This window comes from Pundamilia nyererei, unplaced genomic scaffold (assembly GCF_000239375.1).
Source record: "Pundamilia nyererei isolate P.nyererei 1_Seehausen unplaced genomic scaffold, PunNye1.0 scaffold00033, whole genome shotgun sequence".
NCBI classification, from domain to species: domain Eukaryota; kingdom Metazoa; phylum Chordata; class Actinopteri; order Cichliformes; family Cichlidae; genus Pundamilia; species Pundamilia nyererei.
The window spans coordinates 3,857,451-3,881,063 of NW_005187434.1; the positions used below are offsets into that span (position 1 = coordinate 3,857,451).

Consider the following 23,613-nt stretch of genomic DNA (forward strand, 5'->3'; position numbering starts at 1 on the left):
ATTTTAAATTATGCCTTTCAGTTTTGCAAAAGCAAGATTGATCATTGTTTTTATGGCGCTCGCTGCAAAATAAATACGTGTACCAAATCCAGAAATTGCAGCCCAAATTACACCTCAGCTCTCTGCGTTTCAAAACGATTTGGAACATTTCAGGGAACGGGAGACGAACGCTCCTTTTCTCTTCTCACGCTCACACCGCGCTGTAATTTCTCTCTGGTTTTTAAATTTAGCACAACTGAAACTGTCCGATTACTCTTGCGGCCGCATTTTGTTGTATCAGTGTTGGATGGATGGAATGAGTGGGTGAAGCAGGACTGACATCAAGCTCTAGAGGATAGTAGTAGATATAAAAAAAACAAAAAAAATGTTTTAAGACTGAGGTCAAGATTGCTGTTACGTTAGCTCAGACTCAATTTGTTTCATTGTTGTCAGGGTTCCACGATTTTGCGCTGTTTCTGAGTTTTTAATCCTTAGTTAATATTACCTTCGTTGAGTTTCTGTTCCTGTTTTTTTCTGTGTGAAGGATTTTTCTCTGGTTCACTTTCTAGTTTTACTTCTTCGGCTTCTAGCTCTGCTACACGTGGAAGGCCTATAAGACTCCACAGAGGACAGACAGGCTGGCACTTCTGTATAAATTGCTGGGTTGTGTATGATGTGTGTTATTTTATCCTTCATTGTCTCACCCAAAAACCACGGATGGATGGATGGATGGTGATCAAAACCATAAAGATGAAGATCTGATTTGGTTTAGAGGGATATGTGCATCAGACAGCAGCCGCTGATTATCACTTTTATTCTGAAGGTGGTGTGTATGCCTGGTAGAGATGTGCTGCCATGAGCAAGACAGGAATGGGTTGTCCTAACTTCCTCCCCTCCGGTCACGGCAGATGGCATTCCCTCCCTGAGCCTGCTGCAGGTTTCTTCCTGTAAAAAGGGAGTTTTTCCTTCCCACTGTCGCCAAGTGCTTACTGATAGGTGGTCGTTTGTTTGTTGGAGTTTCTATCTGTCAAGATAGACAGCGCACAGTGTGCTTTGAGGCAGCAGCCAAGAAAGCTTTAGTCCGCGTCTGTGAATAAAAAGCAGACTTCTTATTGCAGCTTAAGTGCCCCAGTGCTGGATTTATGGCACACGAGTCTATTTGATGCTATGCTTTCCCTTAGCAAGTCTCTAATTAGTGGGCTGCCTCATCCCTCAGTTGCAAGGGAACATCTCACGTATCCCAGTTCTGGATGGCTGAGACTCCTCTGCTCTTGTAATGACAAGGCACATGAGTAGACAGTTAATGGAAAATTAAACCCAAACACTCAAAATAGCCTGGAATCCAAAACAACATCAACACACTGGGCTGGACGCACACTGCGTCGATTATAAACATTTTTGCTTTTGCTCAAAATATAAAAATCGGTGTTTAATCTTTTGCAATGGCTTTAAGAGGACATTACCTCAAAAACTTGTGAACAAAACATGTAAACAAAAGCAGAATATATAGTTTTGTGATCAAGAATCATTTTAATTGCAACATCTGTGCTATCCTATTTGACATGAGAGGTTATAAATAACTTTTTGAGGCTATGATATTGTGCCCACTTGTGGAAGTACTAATGGTGTTTGTTAGTCTTGTGTTCACAGTAATAAACTCTAGAGACTCCCTTTGTTGAAAAAGGATGCACTAGATTTGGATGTATGTGGGATGGCACATGTACCAACACTCCATGTGCTGTGTTGTCAGATCTGATGCTGACAATGCCTCTCTCCACAGATTTCTACTGGCCACAAGGTGGCACTATCAACCATCGGTTACGTTGGCTGCTCTATTTCCATCTTCTGCCTTGCCATCACTCTGGTCACCTTTGCAGTCTTATCGTAAGTATTACTTTTTAAACAGTAAGTAAATTTACAAGAACTCAGTGGAATTACCTTTTTTTTCTCCTTCATATGTGGCCAAAGACATGTAGTGTGATGAGTCGGATGTCAGAATCTGGAATGTTTAAATGCAACAAAGCCTTTTTTATTACCATAGTAGTCTATGAAGTTATACTGTAGTTAAGTATTTTTCCTTTTGCTTCTTTTCAGGTCAGTGAGTACCATCCGTAACCAGCGCTACCACATCCACGCCAACCTCTCCTTCGCCATCCTGGTGGCAGAGATCTTACTGCTGATCAGCGCTCGCTTTGACCCTGGCACGGTACGTACACGGCACAGTGACTGCTTGATGATTGCAGCATAATGATGACAGGAGTGGCAGTGGTTTTAATGGTTTTACAGCTGTTACTATGACAAGGATAGAAATACATTATGTTGAAAATGATGAGAAGCATAGAAAGCAGTATAAAAATGAGGGTTTAAGAAAAAAATACACATTAAAAGAGACAGTTTTGATCTTTTCCCAGCTGCCATGTAAGGTTATGGCTGTCCTGCTACACTTCTTCTTTCTGAGTGCTTTTGCCTGGATGTTGGTGGAGGGCCTTCACCTGTACAGTATGGTGGTCAAGGTGTTCGGCTCTGAAGACAGCAAACACTTCTACTACTATGGCATTGGCTGGGGTGGGTCTGTCTTGCTTCTTTTTTTTTTTTTTGAAAATATGTATTTAAAAAGGATAACTATTCAGTAATATTTTCCTCATTTCTGTCCTTACATCATCTTATTTTATTGTCACAAATCTGATCCAAAGCCCTGCCTCTACCCTGGGCGACCTCATCTAAAGATGATTTCCTTAAAATTGATCTTTCTTTGTCAAATATAATAAAAACAGCTGTAGCAGTGTTGAATAAATCAACTTTAAGGTTCACTACATTCCAGTCTATCTTTTAGGTCTCATCATTTTTGTGAGCTCGAGTGTGATGGACAGAAAAAACAAATCTGGAACATACGTGTCCCATCTCTGGCTGCTGGGGAACGCCTCTCTTACATGTTGAACCCATTTGTGGAAAAACGTCGGCTTTTTTTAATTACTTCCTTTCTTCTGGCTAGAGTATTTTTTTCATTTTGTGTTTTTTTTTTACTGCACATTACTCACTTGAGACTTCTTCCCTGTCAGCTTCAAGTACAGTTGTTATCAAAAGAAAGTAAATACATGCTTTTATAAAGAATTATTTCTCTGTTACGCTGTGATAAAGGCTTTCAGCTACTTCATCCTTCATTTCCTCACTCTAAGTAAAAAATTCCTCCCAGCATAGTGTCCTCAAAACCTTTGGACCTCAGAGGCCAAGAGATCAAAGCAGTGAAATCTAAGGACTTGTTTTCAAGGAAACAAGCAATTAGCAGCACCGCGGAGAAATAAAAACCTCTACAGGGAGTTTATACAGGCCTGCACGGTGCACAGTTCCAAAGTGTTTGCAATGAAGTTTATCCTGTGGAGCTTTGACAACAAGGCAAAGAAAGGAAATGGGAAGGGAAAAAAACTCTGCGAGCAATCACCGTTGGATTTAAAACGAAACATTTATATTTGTAGGCATTTCTATGGCATTTATCTAACATAATGTACAGTAAGGTACAGTGAGAACATGTAAACTGTAACAAATATGTGTTTTATATACTATAATTACCACAAACTAAAATATACAGCATACTATAATAAAGCTGTCATGCTATTCTATGTGTAGGTACTGTACGCAACCCCCATTTGAGGAGTGTATGGAGGAAATAGGTGTCTATGGTGCTGCTATTACTGAATATGTGTTTGTTTGTTTTTTTGGACCAGGTTCTCCGTTCTTGATCTGTGTCGTGTCCATGACATCAGCACTTGACAGTTATGGAAAAGTTGATAAGTAAGTATAAAAAAGAAATCTTTGGGGAAATGTACTTTACTCCATTAAGGCTCTTTGCAGTTGCATAATAGTGACATCACCTGTGTGCAAGAAATTGCAAACAAAAATTGTTATTTAAAAGCATTTGGTTACCAGTGTGTTGCTCCATGTTTGCATTGCAACATTATTTCCTTTTTGTTCTGAGGGAAAACAATCCACAAGTCTAAATGAAGGAGGTATCCTCAGCTCGGATGCATAATTTACTGTGGGCAGAGAATACTGAAGTTTTCAGCTGGCTTTTCCGTGAAAAACATTCGAAAAACAGAGAAATTCCAGTGCATGTTAAAATGCCTACTACACTAAAATACTTACTTAATTTGATTGAATCACATTGTTGAAACTTTATATTAAGGTCAGATAAAGTTTTACACTTTTTTGTTGTTGTTTTTTTGTATAATTGAACAGCAAGTCACAGAGAACGGTATAAAAGAAAGAAAAAAGATCAAAATTTTCAATTCAAAATTATTGCGAGTTGGTCATCAAAATTCTGATATACCAAACGTGAAATTTTGAGACATTGTGGATGGCAAAAAAAAAAAAGTTTGTCCTTTTTAGTGGTGACAAAAAGCATCGTGGGCATGTTAAAATAGAGCCAACCTTTTACTTGTGAACTGTGGATTCCTCTTTAGTAAGGATTACTGTGAGAGACCATGAGTTGTTTACTTATTTAGAGCAAAGTGGCTCTAAAGTCATATTAAAGATACATTTTGGCCTACATGTTATGTGTATAAATGCTCTCTTTTTATATGATATACAGTAGTGTTGGTTTCTTGTTGTGGTATTTGTCATCATCCTGGATCTACTAGAAAACATTGTTATACAGTTATACATGCATAGACTACATAAACACTGACTAAAAATCTTTTGGGGTTGGAATGTGATTATCAAATAATCGTCAGTAAAAGCCTTTCAACATTTCTTCCATTGGATGATCTTGTTTTTATCTTCGATCTTTTTGAACACTGTCTCATCTGTTTATTTCAGCTGCTGGCTGTCACTGCAGAACGGAGCCATCTGGGCATTTGTGGCACCGGCTCTTTTTGTGATTGTGGTGAGAAATTTGCAAAAGTTTCCTTTTGTTGTTTTACACGAGTCACAATTTGTCACCTAATTTACAAAAAGTCTGTTTTCTGTTCAAACACGGCTTTGTTTCAGGTAAACATTGGCATTCTGATATCCGTGACCAGGATCATATCTCGAATCAGCGGAGAGAATTACAAGGTTCATGGAGACGCCAATGCAGTCAAGTGAGGGGTTTTTTGTTTATTGTTTTTTTACATAATCAGGCTAATTCTTGTATTATTATCAAATGCTGATATTTGAATAAAAATTCATAACATAACCATATTATCTCTTGGATTGTCTCCAGGCTGACCATAAAGGCAGTAGCTGTGCTTCTGCCTATACTTGGCATTTCCTGGATCTTTGGTGTTCTCGTGGTCAACACACAGTCTTTGCCATTCCTTTATATATTTGCAGTTTTCAACTCATTACAAGTAGGTTCTTTACGATATGATCAATGTTAGATTTTGTAACGCTATTTCTAAAACTATGTATAAATTCTTTTCTCTCCTTTAGGGGTTCTTTGTCTTCTTATTTCACTGTCTTCTCAACTCTGAGGTATAATGCTGAATATGTTTTCACTTCCCCACACACAAACAACTAGAATTTCATATTATGTATATGTTATTAGATATTTAGTCTAAATAGCAAGAAGGGGGACAAAGTTCTCTGCTGTAACAACTTCTAACTTGTGATGAATGCACAGCATACTTTGCCTCATATTTCTCAGTGTTTGTGATGGATTTACTTCTTACTGTAGGTCAGAGCTGCTTTCAAACACAAAACCAAGGTCTGGTCTCTTACCAGCAGCTCCATCCGAAACATTAATGTGAAGCCCTTCAACTCTGACATAGTGAGTCCTGATCATGGGGGGAAAAGAACAGATAAAGCAAAAATGGCTGCTTGAGTCTGACTTTCTCTCTGTTTTTGTTGTTTTATAGATGAATGGACACAAGGAGGGTGTAACTCCCACCAAGATGAACACATGGGACAAGAGCACCAACTCAGCCAACCGCATTGACCTCTCTGCCGTGTAGAACCCCACATCACTATTTCCGCCTGTGGTGGGAGAGCAGTCTGAAGCCCCCAGAGTGTCCTCCCACGTTATTATGTAATGAATTGGACAGTGGTCTGCTTAAGTTAAAAATGTCACCAAAAGAGGTGTTTTGTAGCTACGCGATAGCTTCATCTTTAAAGACAAACAGATTCTTAGGACTGTGCCTTACTATCCACTCAAAATAACATGCCGCGTTCCCAAAAAGAAAACCAGAAGGAGAAAGAAGGATCTGTGAAGTTATTAGAAAGATCCATGAGCGTAGCTCGAGGCCTGATGATGAAACTCTGTAGTGTAGCATGTCAGCTTGTCTACCTGCATACTGTACTGTAGATAGGGGAGCTAGGGTTAGATGGCACAGCTTTTATGTATGTTTAGTACATATGTAGAATGAAAAAAGGAAGTTATTTTTGATGCCAAGGGTGTACTTACTGTTCGCACTCAAAGAGTAACATTTATTAATATTTTTTATGACAAGAAAGAAAGAAATAATTGAAAATATTAACATTATCTCTGGGCATCGAATGTTGTTTTCAAAAATTTCAGAATCTCTGTTGGTTGTACTTATTTTTTCTACAACTCCACAAAGTTATCTCCACCTACTAGCTAGCTAGCATAGCTTAGCACAAAAAACGGGAAGCTAGCTAGCTTGGACAAAGGAGACGAAATTCACCTACCAGACACCACTAATGAGGCTCATTTGTTAAATATGTACAAAAACAGATGTAAAAATAACAAGCTGTAGCTTTACAGTCATGTGCCAGATTAGCGGCATCCGTCTTTCTGACGAATCTGTGCTCTGCCAGACTAGTTTGCTGCTGTTTAGCTGTAGACTCAAGAGCAGTGGTGTCTAATCTTTTTATGTAACTCTTGGCAAGAAAGCAAACGAGCTTATCTTCCAAAATGTCAACCTGTTTATTTGAATCACAGGGACGTGCTTATCATAGCCTAAGCTGTCTCACATGATAAAATAGTGCAATTACATCCAATGAAACGCAGTAATAGGCTAAGTATTTTCAAGATATAGCTGAGTAAAAAACAAAACCATGCCATCGGATAGAAAAAGACCAAGGAAAGTTTCTGTTTTCCTTTAACTTAGTGTTATATTTATGTTTTAAAAACTATGACAAAGTGGTTTGACCAACAGGCAACAGAATTCATCATCATAAGGGACACATTGTAAATTTTATCTAGGTGAAACCTTTTTTATATTCACATGATAAACACAGTTTTAATTCAGTTCTGGTGATGGCACAACACAATAACGGCATAATAACCATGGATGATGTAAAAGTGGATTAGAATCTTATAACGTATTTATTTATTTTGTGAATCTGAATTTATCTTTATCTTGTCTTCTGCAAAGTGTCACAGCTCAACAATCAGTATGTTCTTATGTTAAATTTGTGTGTCTGTTACTGTTTAAAATGAATAAAATGAATTGACTGGCACAGTTGCAGTACCTCACATCTTAGTAAGCTGCCATATATTATTTTTTTCATGGAATAATGAAGACTAGTTGTGTATCGAACACCGTTCTGTGAAGTTTTGATTTCGTGTTTAGCCTCGTCTGTTGCTATTTCTTCTATAACAGAGGGACTGGATAAGGTTATTGCTTTTTTTTTTCTTACTATACTGTGAGAATTAGGGGAGATCACATTATTTAAAACATCATCGATCTTACACTGAGACATCAATAAGTTTCCTAGAATAGGATTTACTGTAAGTCACAGATTTAAAATGAAATATTTCAGAACTCCCAAGCATGTTTGTGATCTTTGATGTTTGTTGTCTTACGGTACTATGGTTTGAGCTTTCGGTTATCTTTATTAAAAACCTTTTAGTATAAGAAATCAGTGTGTACTTAAATAAATGATTTTCAGCATTATAAAAACATATTTATATGACTTATGGGACAGTTTTGTTATTTACACTCTTATAAAATTCATTTTTGGCAAGAATGATTTTCTGTCAGACAAAAACTGCATTTCACAAAAGTACAAGAAAAACTGCTAAACACTATTGCTTTTTTAAATGTATTAAAGAGTGACTGAAGATACATACTTGATTTGATTAAATCACACTGCTGAAACCTTATTTTAAGTTCAGATAAAGATACATGTTGATTTAAATTTCACTGAACTAACACTGAACTTTGCTATGACCAAATCCTGTTTAAATTCAAGAAATTGGTTGTTGTTTTTTTGCTATTGCTTTGTGTGGCCATAGAGAAAATATTAGCAGAGAAACTCTTCATTTGAATGCGTGATGGCCATTTACCATTTGTTAACAACTGAACTGCTAATTACAGAGCTTAAAGAGCTTAACCCCCTGTGGGCACTGGGCCGTGGGGTTGGGTTTAATCGCGGGAGGCCAAGAGCCTTTGTGATAATGAATGCATATTAGTTGGGGGAGGAAAGATTGAGTTTATCTCACTAAGTGAGGTTAAATGCAGTGGATTTTATTGTAACAGAATGCTATTTATGTCTCTACTCTAGTAGTCCTCCACAGCATAACATTAGTATTTGATTTTTATTTTCTGTAATTAAAATACAGCAAGTAATGAAGAACTGTGTTGAAGCTTGTTTCTTCAATTGAAAAAAAAGTTTCTCAGAGTTAAGTTGACATGTTATTATTCAACCTAATTTCTACGTTTTTAATTATTAAATATCTACGTGAGTTTTTAAAAGTTATTTCCCCAGACGTTTTCGCTAGTAAGTAAAAAGTATGTGATACCAAACTTTTAAATTTTAAGATAAGTAGCCCCAAACCCTGAAACAAGCTACCAATGCGAAGTGGCGGACTTTACGAGTTGTCCCTGAAGGCGACACCATGAAACAGCTGCCTGCCTGTTTGCGCATGCTCACCAAAAGACATGAATAACCCCTGGGTAGATTGGTAGAAAGGTGAGGAGGAATACAACAAAGTTTAAACATAGTCGTGTGGACACTAACTGTGTTGAGCGGTCATTTGAACGTTTACCGGTTCTAGCAAAGCGACATGGACTAGTTAACCTCGTTAAATAAGCACAGTGTGCTGCTAATATTTTGTTTACATACTGTTTACGACGAGGTTATTTCAACTTTTTTTGCTTGTCGAAACTTTTTTATGTTTTTTTATCGACATTTGCTATGAACACAAAGCTTGCTTCGTGCCATGACGGTGTTTTTCATCAGTGGTATGGGATTTGCTAGCAGGAGAAAACTGCCGTGGGACCGCGCGTTTGTTTCATTTGGAAAATCAACCACTTAAACACTATCGGATATTTTAACACATTTTTGTAATATCCATGGAGTCTATTGGGAAGTTTGAGTTCAGCAGGAAAGACCTGATTGGTCATGGCGCATTTGCAGTTGTGTTCAAAGGCAGACATAAAGAGGTAACTTTCATATCTGATGTTAATTTTGATTTATGTGGATCTCTGGAGATGAATAGGTTGTGTTGTTGTTGTTGTTGTGCTTATGTACTCCCTTTGTTTACCTTCCAAGAAACGTGATTGGGAAGTTGCCGTGAAGTGCATAAACAAGAAAAACCTTGGCAAGTCTCAGTGTTTGCTTGCCAAAGAAATCAAAATATTAAAGGTATGTATTTATTTAAGATGGTGCTGTGGCATGTCTCCAAGAATACCTTTGACAAATATGTTTTTTCCCCACACCTCTGCTAGGAGCTGAAACATGAGAACATTGTTCGACTACTTGACTATCAGGTAAGGTTGCTCCCCCCATCCTCTTCTTCACAGCACATGCACAACAAAACACACAGACATGCTGTACTGTTGACTTTGCTGCCACATGATGCAAATGTTGCTGAAACACTGGCAACCAGTTACACAGCCAAGCCCAGAGCTTGATCTGAAAGTTTTAAGGTTCCTCCATCACAAATAAATTATTATATAAAATGCATAAAAGTAACCGCGTGATTGATGTTCACTTGTGATGTATAGCGCTAAATTTTGGATTTGCTTCTGGGGCTAACTGCTAGAACCCAAAAGGCTTTTAGCTTAGCAGATGACTCTAGCAGAGAACATTAATTTACCTGAGTGTGCGCTTTCCTCTTCTCAACTTACTGACACTCTGATAGCCAGGCAGGCAGACATGGGTGAGGTGATCTATTTCTGACAGATGGCAGACTGCAGCCAGTGAGACAATGGCTTATAAAACACACAACCTGAGAAACACCCACACACAAGAAAAATGACTGCAGGTTACACCGGGAGATTTCAGGGGTGATGGCAGAAGCTTACGCAGGCATTAATGTGTGTAATTTACCTGGCATCTGTGCAATCTAAACCCCTGGTATCTGTTATAACCAGACACATTACACCACCACTAGCTTTATTATGGCTCTTCTCTGTGGTTGTTGTTGGTAATGGTGGTTTTATATATATATATATATATATATAATTTTAGTCCTGTATTTTTCCTGTAGTGTAATGAGGTTTTAAAACTGAAAGCCACATTGCACCATAATAGCCTTGAGGTATTTTATGCAATAGTGCGAGTGGTAAACAGTTCTAAGGTTTCAGTACGGCACACAGAGAGCTCATCAGCTTTAACCTGGTGTAATAAAAGCAAGACGCAACTTGATTTCCCACTTGTTACTTCCCATTACAGTCAAATGGACCTGGCTCGCTGAACATCTCTCGCTCCACTTCATATTACCTCGTTAGCTTTTTCAGTGGTATTGACAGGATCGGGTTTCCCTGCATCAAAGATGAGTTTCTAGAAGCTGCTGCTGATGGGCCAAAAGAGTCTTACAAATCAGCTGATGTAACTCATTGTGGCTATTGCAACACTGAATAGCCTGAACTTCTAATCCAATGTTTACAATGCCAGTGTTGTATTTAAGCAGTTTAAATATTTGTGACTTTACTGACTCAAACTTCAGCTCTGTTTTTTTTTTAGCTATCATGTAGCCAGTGCTTAATAATACTGCATGTAGCTTCATTGTGAATGATTTGCATATTATCTGCTTGTATTAACAGGAGACTGGGGGATGCGTGTATCTTGTTATGGAGGTGAGTTGTGTTTGAAATGCTAATGGTTGGTCTTGTTTTCATGGGAAAATGCAAATCTCATCCTCTACTTGGGCAGCATTGTCAGCCGAGCTGACGCTTGTCTTTCTTGTCTTTTCAGTATTGCAATGGAGGTGACCTGGCAGAGTATCTTCATTGTAAGTTTGCTGCAAAACAAATGGCTTAAAGCTCAGAATCTGTGCTGCACAGTTTTTGCAAAAGCACAAAAGAAAAACAGGACATTCACACCTTATCTTTCCATTGCATTGGGGTGCTTGTTAACATGTCGTACTGGTCTGGCTTTTAAGGGGCTTAGCTCAGCTTTTTTGTAGTGTTTTGAGGGACTAATAGGATTCTAACAGGGCAGTGTGACCTAAGAAGTCAGGTTTAAAGTTCATTCTGTGAATTATCATGAATACTACCAAGTACTTAACCTAGATAAAAACCTGTTGACCTAAAGTTTCTCTCCAGTGTTTGCCTACAGCGCGAAAAAACAGAGCAAAATGAGCAGCCTAAAAATAAACCCCCACCTTTTTTCTTCTTTTTTTTTACAGTACAACATTAAATAAAACTTCTCTCACTTAGAAATTCCCCTACTTCAAGTTTCAAGCCGTGTTTCAAATAATGATGACACATGGAGTTAATTTTTCCTGGGGCTAGGTTTGCCCCGCTGGTGTGGAGTGTCGGTCTAATACGGCCCCAGTGCCAGCGGTCCTTAAAGGCTAGAGCTGCCAATTCTGTGTCTCTGCCAAGGAGACACATACAGCTATTTGCAGCGCAGCACTCGGGCACATTTGGCAACGTTCTCGCTGCTCCCACATGACCTCACCCATCTGTCACTCCCTTATGCTCTGTCCTCTGGTGGAAAACAAGACGGCTATGGGGTGCTGATGCACTGCGAGGGAGGGGGGTGTTTGGTGCAGCAGTAGGTGGTGGTGGTGGAATTTGTGGGGGGAGCTAGTGTGTCAGACAGCCTTGACTTTAATTTCTAATTGAGGCATTATGAATAAAATCTTCCTCCGTGAGGCATAGCAGCATTGACGCTGACACGTTACACCATAAATAAGTTACGGTGAACATGTGATAGCAAACAAAGTATATATTCATATCGCAGTCCAAACAGTATGTACATGTCAGATATTCCTCCAGATATCTGCTGGTAGCTGCAGCATTTCTATGCTTGGCTTTGCTTTCCTAGTGTATTTTCATATTTTGAGCTTTAAAAAAAAAAAAGTCTCACATAAGTAAGCTAATGCATTTTCTTTTTATCCAGCATAATAAATCTTTCATCAGGCTGAATTTCTTTTTTTCTTTCTGTATCGACAGCTAAAGGCACTCTGAGTGAAGACACCATCCATGTATTCCTGCAGCAGATATCACGGGCCATGAAGGTCCTACATAGCAAAGGCATCGTCCACAGAGACCTCAAACCCCAGAACATTTTGCTCTGCCATCCAGAGGGGCGCAGGTCCAGTTCCATCAATACCACCTTTAAGTTAGGTAATGACTTACACCAGCATTGCATTAGATGGTCTAAATGTAAAATAAAAATGTGTTCATATAGATTTAAAAGGAAAACACTGTCACCTGTTTCTCTCACCCTCCAGCTGACTTTGGGTTTGCGCGTCATCTCCAGACAAACACCATGGCAGCCACGCTGTGTGGCTCTCCCATGTATATGGTAAGCATTAAAGTAGTTCACTCTGGTATCCTGTGCCAAGCAGGTGTGATGGAACCGTGCCTCTAAGCTGTTTTGGGATGTTTTTTCGGCCACAGGCTCCCGAGGTCATCATGTCCAGGAACTATAATGCCAAAGCTGATCTGTGGAGCATCGGTACCATCGTGTACCAGTCGCTGACTGGAAAAGCACCATTTTATGTGAGTAGCACTTAAAAAAAAAAACCCCGAAAAAAACCCATGTGAACCAATACTAACGAAGACTTGCTAAGGTCCCTTGCATAATCACAAGCAGTCATGAAATTTTTTGCCTCAGTTCACACAAAGGACAAACTAACTGATGTCAAAGTGTAACATGATGCATCTTGTTCATAACATTAAAAATGGAAAAACATGATTCGCGACACTGCCTGCTGGGTGATACTTTTCCACATCTTCTGTGTTGTTAGCTGGAAAACGTTGGAGCGCCTTGTTAGAAATGAGCCTTGTTTACCTAAGATGGGATGATGAGAGAGGCAGCTGGAAATTACTGTGAGCCATTTCTGTGAACCCAGAGTAAATGCTGTTTCACAACCCCAGCTATTACTTTCCCCTCTTCACGTGTCTGCTCAGATGCCACTGTTGCACTGTTATTTGCAAGCTGCCTCAGCTGTGATTCACACATATATAGACACATGCCAATAGTTTTACCTTCTCGTTGGTTGAGTATTTTGTGCTAAAGTTGCCCCTTCTGTCCCCGTGTAGACAGAAAAACATTGTGTTTGGCCCTTTTGTCCGTTACATCTCTTGAGGTTATTTATATTGCAGTTTATTTCCTCTAGCAATGAGAGGGAAGGTTGCCTTTTATTTCTGCCTGGCAGGTCAGTGAGTTAAGTCCAAAGGTTAGCGAAAGGTGAGGCGCTGCTGCTGATGTCTCTGAGAGTGATGTTTATTTGGTTTAGCTGGCAAGCATTCATTACACTTTCGCCTTTCTGGAAACCTGATTGTGTTTATGCTTGGGCTATATGGACCATTACACAACAGTTCATTCAGTTCAAATGCTTTTATATAGTGACAAATAACGACAACAGTCACCTGAAGGTGCTTTATTTTATAAGACAAAGACCTCACAGTATTAGAAAGAAAAACCACAAAAATCAGACAATCCTTTATCAGCAACTGCTTGGTGACAGTGGGAAGAAAGAACTCCATTATGATGTCAAGAGACCTCCAGCAGACCTAGGCTTGGGTTATGGGGTGAGGGGATGGAGAAGAGAAAAAAGCAGTGGAGAGAGATCAAAATTTACATTCGTAAAGCTTTGGGCCAGAAGATCGGTTATTCAAATGCTTGTTTGTAAAGTCCAGACTCATTCATTTGCATTGTTATAGTCTGTGGGTGGTCATCTCCAAGTCTTACTCTCGTCTCTGTGTCTTTTGTATACAGGCCAGCACACCACATGAGCTTCGTCTCTTCTATGAAAGTAACAGGAACCTGTTCCCCAAGTGAGTACGAACAGCTTTCACCCAAGCACTCCAGCCCCGAACATTTTTAGACATTACCCTGCAGGTATATATTTCTAGCACCAATGCAAAACATTACAAAACTTAATTGTTTCCCCAAATGGAAAAAAAAGACTGAGTTGAAAACATTTAAAGATGAGCCTGGAACAAAGCAACATGCATAACAAACAGAGGAAGATGGTAGAAAAAAGCGACATAAACTGGCATTACTAAGAAATCTACCCTGGATGCTGATAATGTGAATGATGTTTGATGTATATTTGGACACATGCACACACATATATAATTAGCTCTGAGTAAATAAGTCGCACAACACTTCTAAGAATAGTGCTGTTGTGGAAGAACCCATCCGGACACCTGACGGGAACGATCATCAACAACATTCTCCATCAGCAACTCTCACACAATTCATATTTTAGAGTTACAAACAACAGTGTGGAAATATAGAGAAATCCTTCTTCCTGTGAAGGATTTAATTCTCTATAAACAATTCTGCCTCGGCTTTGTTATCAGTGATTACAGAGGCCTTTGCAGCTAGGCCTCATGGCTATTTGCAGTCGTTTTGAACACAGCTTCTCTGATGTTCAGAATTTGGACTTGGAAAGTGTTCAGAGGGATTTATGGATTGTTTGCCCACTGCTTTCATGGTGTACTTTGCCTGCCTGTGTGTGGCTTGGAGCCATGCTTATCTTTTTCAGTGATTAAGCCGGGAGATGAGAAAGGCTCTGCCTGTGTGTGTGTGTGTGTGTGAGGGAATAGTTTGTAGTTTTCCTTTGGCTCTATATATATCCTGCCCTAAAGTGCCAGCTACTGGTCTGTATGGCTATTGCTTTCCATACTACCCACATACTGTAGGTCAGCACTTACATAAACACATACACTATGGCTGACTGCCTGGAGTGTCATGACACCTCAAGGTCTTGTACTGAAGCAATAAATTAGATTAAGATTTCATATTTTAGAGTTCACAGTATGGAACGTCTGAAGCAGTCTGTTTCTTAAAGCCATAAATATCCACAAAATAACTCAGTGAACAAACTTGAACATGAAGTCAAAATATTAGCATGATCTAAATAAAGGCTATAATACAGTGTAAAAAGCTACATAATAATGGTCCCATACTTTCTCCTCTCCCTACATCTTATTTTGTAATTAAAATGATTAGAATGATTAAATAGTGATAACCTTTAACAAGTTGTTCTCCTGTGTTCTTACACATGCAAGTTTTAATAGAAAGCTGTTGTATTTTGCCAGCATCCCAAAGGAGACCTCTGATAACCTAAAACACCTGCTGTTGGGGCTTCTACAGAGGAATCATAAAGATCGGATCAGCTTTGGTAAGTCTGCCCCTTTTTATTAGTAAAAAACATGATTTAATAATTGAATTCAAAGTGTTTTTCTTATGTCTTTATCTTTTCTTTTTCAGAGGAATTTTTTAACCATCCCTTTTTGGAAACAAGCTCATCAACAAAGAAATGTAAGTGTCGCGTTGTTGTGAGGACAGCTTAGTATCAGTGACGCCGTTATAGCTGAGGTCGTAACACAAGTGCTTTACTCTATTTTTTGTCACAGGCTCATCAGTCCCCGTGCACTCCTACCCCAGTTCTGGCTCCGGCAGCTCCTCTAGCAGCTCCTCCACATCTCAGCTGGCCTCGCCTCAAGTATGCACAAAGTTTTCTCATGAAGTGAAGTGACCTGAAACCAATTGGTCATACTGTGAAATCCATAATTAATATTAGTTTTCGTTACATCTGTGTTTTATCTTCACTCTGTCAGCATTCCGATGGAGAGATGCACCAACCTCAGCCCAAGCTGCCTTACACCCCTGTGCAGGACAAGCCTGGCTTCCTGCAGAAAGAAACAGCTAATCAAGATGGTAGATATATCCAATCTCTCACAGAAGATTATGTCTTGGTGCCTGCCCAGTTTCCCAGTAAGACCTCTGAGCATCAGGAGCACATCGGATTTATCAGGATGTTTTAGTGCATTATTTTTTTGACATTAGCACAAAAAGACTGACTGCTCCTGTTGTGCTGCTTTACAGGTGAACATATATGTGAAGTAAATGTTGGGTCACCCCCAGAAAGTTCCCTTAAAGACCATGGGTGAGTGTTCACTTCATGGCCTGAACACTGTATGGGTTCAGTTAAGTTTTATTCTTTTATTTAATTTTTAAATGTGTTTGTATAGGAGCTCACCACTGGCCGAAAGGGGCGCTGGACTCACTGGAAAGACACCCCCACGCTCTCCTATGCTGCGCTCTCCCCCCAAGCCTGTTAGGTAAGAGAAAGCCAGACTGTCAGAAAGCCAATTTTAGAGTTCAGCTCGTGGAGGATAAAAGAGGTCCGATATGGATAATTAAATTGAACGTGCAGCTAGATCAAACAGTATTTATATTCACGGTATATAGAACATGTTATAGAACTAAAATTAAACCACATCCCACTTTTAAAGACAGTAGAAGGCAACCTGGCTAGATGGAAATCTTTACCCATATCACTCATGGGAAGGGTCGCCGCTATAAAAATGATGGTCTTGCCAAAAATAAACTATTTATTTTCAATGATCCCAAATAAGCCATCACAAGATTGGTTCAGATCTCTAGACTCGTATATTTCTAAATTCTTTTGGAAAGATAAACCCCCACGTATCAGCTTAAAAACACTACAAAGGACCAAGGATAAAGGAGGATTAGATCTGCCTAACTTTAATCACTATTTTTTAGCCCACAGGCTTCAGTTCATCTCTAGATGTTTTAAACATACCCTCTTAGATGAACCTTGGATAGATGTAGAACAGGCACTATGTAATAACCTAGAAATTTCAGACCTACCATTTATCAGCTCAAACATCAAACGACATGAATGCTTTAAAAGCATCAACATCAGCTCTTCTCTGACAGCATGGTGGGAGTTTCTAAAAATGACAGTCTTCATTAATCCCATGCAAACGTACACCTATCTGGAACAATCCGGACATGTGACAAAACAATAATATGATAAACTTTCCAGATTGGAGTTGCAAAGGAATTAAATACTTGGAACATATGTTGGAAGGAACAGACTTTATTTCGTTTGACAGACTAGTTCCACTGCTGTTTATAACTGCTTTATAAAATCAGCTGCCCACTCTTCTGTGTTTCCCCTTTTAACCACGCAGCAAACCAGCTGAAACACTTGGCAGTAACTTCAGCCCGTCTGTTCCCATTCCCGTCCCAACTCAGATCCAAAACTACCAGCGTATGCAGTGTGTCGGCTCTCATGGCTCCACCAGGCATGTCCATCCATCTTATCTGTGCACCAACCCCACCTCAGAGTCTTACTCTTATGCGTTCTCTGTTTCCTTTGTCTAACAATGTCTCATCTCATTCAGGGTCACATTATACTGTCCCAGCAGTCCCAGCAGCAGTGAAAGCCCACCACAGTATGAAGAATGTGGATCTCCCAGTCCAGTCTTTACCTTCAACTCTGGAGGGAGCCAACCTAAACAGTCTTCCCCGCCAGGTAACTAGATCAGTTGGCTTCTGTATTACCTATGAAGGCATTCATCTGTATGTGTCATACACAAATACATAATTTTAAATTGATCCCAGTCAACTTTCATATACACAGTTGACTGGACATTGGAAATGCACACAGAAGAAGGTTAAAAAAATAGTTAATTATTATCAGAGACCGATGTTTATGTGGCCTTTTTTTAATGTCTGAAAGGGGCTTTTGTTAAGCAGACCTATTCCACTGTAACCTTCCAACAGCAATACACACACTCTCAATTTCACCATCTCACACAAACATTTTTTTTGTGGATTTTTAAATTTGTTTTGAGGTAAACTGTCAGTATTTTATTTTCTCTGTAGCTCCTTTTGCTCTCACTCATCTGTGTTTTTTATTCTAAACTCCTACAGTCAACGAATGTGTCTACAAATATCATGTGTTCTTTAAAACAGTTGTTTTATATGTATAATTTTCTGTTCTCCAGTGGGAACAAGCCCAAAGACGTCAGAGCAGACTCTCCCACTCAGCACAAGAACTGGGCTCCTCGCTGCTTCTCCTGACATGCAGGACAGGCCCAAGGTCAGCTTTAACATGCCATACAGACACAGTGTTGACTTAATAATAATAAACATTTTATAGTTAATATTAAGTCATCCACTCTACTCTGCCATTCTTTCTGTGACATTAGAAATTGTTTTGCAATGCACACACTGCAAAAACCGGGTGATTTCCTTCCACATCTCTTTAAAACAGCAAATTTTTACACTTCCTATGGTGTCAGCGGATAATAGAAGATATAAATGGGCACAGAGGGAAAGATGTTTCAACAGTTCAATTTCCTTTTCAGCAGCAGGTTCAGCCAAGAATGCCAAACAGAACCAGGACAGTCCCAAACCTGCAATCCCTTGGCCCCACTTCCCAGGCCAACCTCAGCCGTAAAGCAGCAATTAAAAAGGGCCCTTTTAAAAGGTATGAGCAGTGTAATACTTCCACACTGTTGTTATAAATGGTTGAAATAAAGAAAGAAAGAAATGGTTAAATCATGAATTTTTGACAATATTTTAGCATTCTGGAAAATTACAAGCTAATATTGCAAGTCTAATTAAGATTATGGGAGCCTGCTACTAAGAGATAACACACAGTCAAACATATGCTGGTTGATTAATTATTAAATGCTCACAAGGGTGTCTGTGGATATATTACATGTGCAGATCAGTGAGCACGGGAAGGTTATCTGACATGCTACTGAAGGCGGCCCTCGGAGCTCCGCTCTTTGAAGAAGAGAAAGACGAGAGCCTCAGCAGTGAGAAAAGCATGGAGATAACAGGTATCAGTGCAACATGCTAAAAGTAAAACCAGTCAAATGACTTCTAAAGGGACAGCGTCTGTTTTCAGTACGAACGAGTCCATTCATAAAACCACTGACTTAAAGTGATGCAGAAGAAGGTTTTACAAAATCACCGCACATGTAGGGGAAGGTGACACATGTTTGGTACATGCAGTAGGCACAAAGAGACCTTTGTGAAGTATCTAATTTAGTCACCATGACCACTGCATTACTTTACTTCAGTTCATCTAGGCTACCTTACCAATGGGGTAGCAGCCATCTGACTCTTCTTACTTGTTCCTACAGCACCCCCTGCTGGCTGCCATGGAGTTTTCCAGTGCTCAGACAGCCCAGTTCCTGTGATTTTCTCTATGGGCTCTCCATCCAGTGGAAACTCTCCTCCTGATACCATGTTAATGAGGAGGTTCTCAGGTAGGTGTCCTGACTTCCCTCACTACTAACTTTCTACTGAGGGCTTTTATTTTGAAACGTCATTTTAGTTTTGCTTATAGGAAGGTTTAAATAAGTCTCTTAATTTCAGCATGCTTACGATATAACCGCTTAATCTGATTATAATGTGCTGCTTTTTGAGTTTGGACGTGACTGACACTCTTAACTTTAAAAGAAAATTGTTGTGATTAACCAAGGAAAACTAATATTTCAGGTCATTTTCCATTTGTTAAGTGTTTATATTTTCCATCTTTTTTTTTAAAGCTACAACGTGTTATCAGTTAAATCCATTTACATATTCATGAATTATGTATCAGCTGTATGTGGTTAAGCTAACTTTGCCTTTTGTTTTTAAATACAGACACTCCCAGCTACTTAAACTCAGGTTGGCATCTTCAACGAAGAAACCGTAGGCACAGTGACACTGAAACAATGAATGTTATTCCACCCAGCGGCCTGATTTTTCATCCTCCAGAGCTCCCTGAAGACACATTAATGGAGGTACAGTCAAATGCCGATAGTGGTGAATACTCCAGGACCGTCAGTAATTTACATTTGCGGGTTCCACATGAAAGGTTTCCACATTGAGAATATTTTATGTGCTCTTTTCACAGGAGGCTCACACCGATGCTCTGACTGACTTGCGCTTCACTTTGGCTTTCGTCCAGTGTGTCATGGAACTGGCTTCCTCTAAGGACCCAGGGCTCGAGCCCATCAGCAGTCCCGACGTTTCCTTCCTGGATCAGAGCTTGGTGGCTGATCAGATCAGCCTTCTAAGTAGAGAATGGAGGTAAGAGGCATTACAGTTTCTCCACACGTGGAGTAGCTCTCTTTGTTTAATAAAAAAAGAAAATCTTAAAACTTCTATGTAATGTTCCAGCTATGCAGAGCAATTGGTGCTGTACATGAAGGCTGAAGAGTTTCTGTCATCAGCTCTGCGCAGCGCTAAAGAAAATGTCAAGAAAGGCGAGCTGTTTCCATCTGCTACAGTCAAACAAGGTGAGACCAACATTCCCTTCTGTAGATTTGTAAGGTAAAGGTAAACGTTCATAGTGTGAATTTCTTCAGAAATGGTGCTACCAATAGAATAGCTTGACTTAATTTAAAAGGAACTTGAACTATGATCCAGAACCTCCCATAATTTAAATCACATGACCATGTAGGTCAAAGTGTTTCAACATTATTTTACATATTTGGTTCAAAGCTCCAGACTGTGACTGTCTTTGTTACACAGTTAAAACCAGTTCTCTGCTTGCAGACTGCGCAAACTTAGGTGATTACCATAAAGAGTATGTAAGATGGACTTATCTTTAAGTCTGAAAAGTAAAGCCTTACACTGGCATGCTCTTTAAGGCCACCAGGGGGCAATCCCTATGATTTCAAAAGGGCTTCCGCTCCTATAGACATCGGCAAGCAAATTGCCTTCTTCCCTGACATCTGTAAACACTTTAATCGTGGGTTTATACCCAGAGTCACTTCTCATGGGTCGTCCCGAGTAAAACGTTAAGTCCATTTTGTGAATTTTTATCGTTCTAAGTTTCAGAAATGATTGTTATGCAGGGTATGTAGAGAAGATGCTGGCCTATGACTCTGCAGATTCGCATTCAGATCCACCCCTCATTTGTCACATCCAGTAACAAAAACCACCATGTGACATTGAAAACGCCCATTCTGACCCTTTAAAATTAGATTTCACAAAATAGTGGGCGACGTCATGGAGGCTACATCCATCTTTTATATCGTCTGTGGCGTTTACTCAGGATGCCCTATATTTGTGGCTACCACTGAAAAAGTAAACCTGACTGAATATTCCTGCCTCACTGTCATTTTCTCTGCTCTCACGGGTCTCTGTATTTACTGCTGCCACACACACATACAAGCTAAAAGGAGAATGGAAACGGTGTCTAAAACTGAGATGAAAGAATGCACGTTGGCTGCAAAGTGCACCTAAATCTGTCAGTCAGGAAGACATTATAAGAAACTGAAGTCATTCTTGAAACTCCTGTTGTAGGAGCACAACCACTTAGGCAGAAATATTGTGTGTATCTGTGTGTATTTATTAACAGTTAATGAAAGTAAAAATGTTCCTGTATTAATTCGTTTTTTGGGTTGTTTTTTTTTTTTTGCAGTAATCAGAAAGCTGAATGAATTGTACAAGAACTGTGTGACCTACTGTCGCTCCCTCAGCGATCAGCTGCAGACCTTCTTGCTTAACAAGCAGAAACTTATGGACAACTTCAATGCACTCACAGCAGAGAAGCTCATCTACAACCACACTGTGCACATGGTCAGCTCATTTCACAGGAGGATATTCACTCCAAGATTGACTCTGTCCTGTATATGCTATCAGTCGTTATCTTAGCTCTTTAAATATATGCATGTGTGTCTTGTTTTTTCCCCCCTCCATTCAGGTAAAGTCTGCGGCTTTAGATGAGATGTTCCACCATGGCACCACATCAGTGCAGCGCTACCATAAAGCCCTTGTGCTCATGGAGGGTCTGTCCCGAACCCTCACAGAGCAAGGGGACATTGACGGCATAGAAAAATGTACGTGGAAGCTCTGTGACACACAACCCATTACAGAGAAATTTTAAATGCTAACATTAGTCATTGTATTCATGCATTTGTCATTTGGTCACTGAGTTGTTCCCTTATCTCTTTAGGTAAGCAATGCATTGAGCGGCGGCTCTCAACTCTGCACACAAAGCAGCATTTATGAACTCCACGACTGCATCAATAGCAACTGCATTATCTTGCCTCATCCATCTGCCATCACTGTCTGCACTTTGATCTCTCCTAAGGGAAACGACCACTGGAGCATCTGCTCCTCTCATTTCTTCACCCAATCTGTAATTGAAAGGTAAATGCACAGTAAAGGTTCAAAAAGGCTGGAAGTTCTTGAAAAACAGGTTGGGTTATGAATGTTTAAAAGCTATGATCAGGTACATCGTTTTCAGTATTTGTTTTGTTACAAACCGTACGTGTTAGTGTGTTTTGAACATAGAATGATGAGCTAAATTAAGAAATGATTGCAAGTGTTTTATACTTGAAGCAAAGATTACTTTGTGGTTTTCTGTGTTCGAAACATTTGAGTTATGTGTCTGGTGAATAATCACCAGCCTGCGGGACTCTGAAGAGTTTGAATGAGATGACCAAATATTGCCAATGTGTAGCAATACTTGTAAACCTGTGCCTGTTTTTTTCTGTCTTTGCATTATAACAGAAGAGTGAATATGAATGTATTGAAAGTATGTTCTAACCTGATACACAGGAACTGCCTTACGACTGCCAGTCTTATGGCCATATAGTGTGGAGTGCAATAAGTATTCTTTGACATTTGAATGAGATTTGTTTTACACATGATCCAAAAATCCCTCCCTTGGGTGGGTGATATACTCAGCTATGAGGTACTTCAAGTGACTTTTTTTCCGTGTGTATCTATGCATATTTGGTTTTTTTTCTTGTGTGTGTTAAACATTTGGAGATTTGCTGATTTTGAATTTGGAGATGTATGTTTGCATTCAATCCATCTGCAAACCGTGCATGGCACTAGGTGATTTTAACTAATTGTTTGAAGTCTGTTTACCAAATGCCTTTTGTATTGTTTTAAGACTGCCTGTCAAATGTTGCCAAGATAAGTTGTTATATGGTGTTTGATAAAAATAAATATTTATTATAAAGTCGCTGACAGTTTGCAGTAGAAATCAATTTCATTGTTCTTACTCAAATGTGGACTTTTATCAAAGCTTCTGTTTAATTCAAATCCATAAGTAATTATAGTTTCTTTATAATCAGGATTTAGCTTAAAGTATACAATTTTACTACATAATATTCTTGTTAACTAATAAGCTGTGAATGTATGAATCATCCAGGCTTTATTTATTTATTTACCCGCCAAGATTTATTCAGTGGTATAATGAGCAAACATACACAGAGGACACACTAGAGTAAAGAGAAAAAAAACCCAAACTATTCAACAAACGTAATTACATTTTATAATACCAGGATATCATTTACGTTGCATATTATATGCGTTCAACAAACCTAGGTCTTATTGTCTTGACTTGTAAAATATTACATCAAACAACATTGCTTCTATGTATGGAAAAGGAGATGAGACATGCTTTTATTTTCCAGTCCACAGTAGTCACATTTATACTACGAATACATTTTGAATGTTCTCAGTTCTTGTTTCACTGGGTAGAGCCTATGCAGTGGTTTCCTTAAA

At 39.2% G+C, this 23,613-nt stretch overlaps 2 protein-coding genes across 7 annotated transcripts in view; both read left to right on the forward strand.

Annotated features, from left to right (window-relative positions):
- adgrd1 (adhesion G protein-coupled receptor D1) overlaps positions 1-7,836 on the forward strand; it is a 34,358-nt gene extending 26,522 nt beyond the window's left edge. For all 3 annotated transcript variants that reach the window (XM_005729560.1, XM_005729561.1, XM_005729562.1), the window contains exons 16-25: positions 1,760-1,863; positions 2,074-2,185; positions 2,391-2,544; positions 3,702-3,768; positions 4,792-4,858; positions 4,963-5,054; positions 5,177-5,303; positions 5,386-5,427; positions 5,630-5,722; positions 5,811-7,836. In XM_005729560.1, coding sequence (XP_005729617.1) covers positions 1,760-1,863; positions 2,074-2,185; positions 2,391-2,544; positions 3,702-3,768; positions 4,792-4,858; positions 4,963-5,054; positions 5,177-5,303; positions 5,386-5,427; positions 5,630-5,722; positions 5,811-5,906 — 954 coding nt within the window. In that variant the 3' untranslated portion in view covers positions 5,907-7,836. The remainder of the gene's footprint in view (positions 1-1,759; positions 1,864-2,073; positions 2,186-2,390; positions 2,545-3,701; positions 3,769-4,791; positions 4,859-4,962; positions 5,055-5,176; positions 5,304-5,385; positions 5,428-5,629; positions 5,723-5,810) is intronic.
- Positions 7,837-8,785: 949 nt separating this feature from the next.
- Positions 8,786-23,075, forward strand: ulk1a (unc-51 like autophagy activating kinase 1a). 4 transcript variants are annotated; one of them, XM_013909896.1, is made up of 27 exons: positions 8,786-9,302; positions 9,412-9,504; positions 9,588-9,629; positions 10,908-10,940; positions 11,059-11,095; positions 12,264-12,437; positions 12,545-12,618; positions 12,714-12,815; positions 14,038-14,096; positions 15,369-15,451; positions 15,541-15,591; positions 15,687-15,775; positions 15,891-16,047; positions 16,159-16,219; positions 16,305-16,394; positions 17,274-17,387; positions 17,487-17,617; positions 18,093-18,187; positions 18,456-18,577; positions 18,820-18,935; positions 19,242-19,367; positions 19,747-19,886; positions 20,000-20,175; positions 20,266-20,384; positions 21,515-21,672; positions 21,797-21,932; positions 22,049-23,075. In XM_013909896.1, exons 1-27 carry the CDS (start codon positions 9,213-9,215, stop codon positions 22,102-22,104), a joined length of 2,724 nt encoding a protein of 907 aa, XP_013765350.1. In that variant the 5' UTR covers positions 8,786-9,212; the 3' UTR covers positions 22,105-23,075. The 4 variants fall into 4 exon arrangements, with proteins under 4 accessions (XP_013765350.1, XP_013765349.1, XP_013765348.1 ...); XM_013909895.1 differs by lacking the exons at positions 8,786-9,302; positions 9,412-9,504; positions 9,588-9,629 and having other exon boundaries at positions 10,889-10,940; positions 19,747-19,770; positions 19,861-19,886; XM_013909894.1 differs by lacking the exons at positions 8,786-9,302; positions 9,412-9,504; positions 9,588-9,629 and having other exon boundaries at positions 10,889-10,940; positions 18,459-18,577.
- The last annotated feature ends 538 nt before the right edge of the window (positions 23,076-23,613 follow it).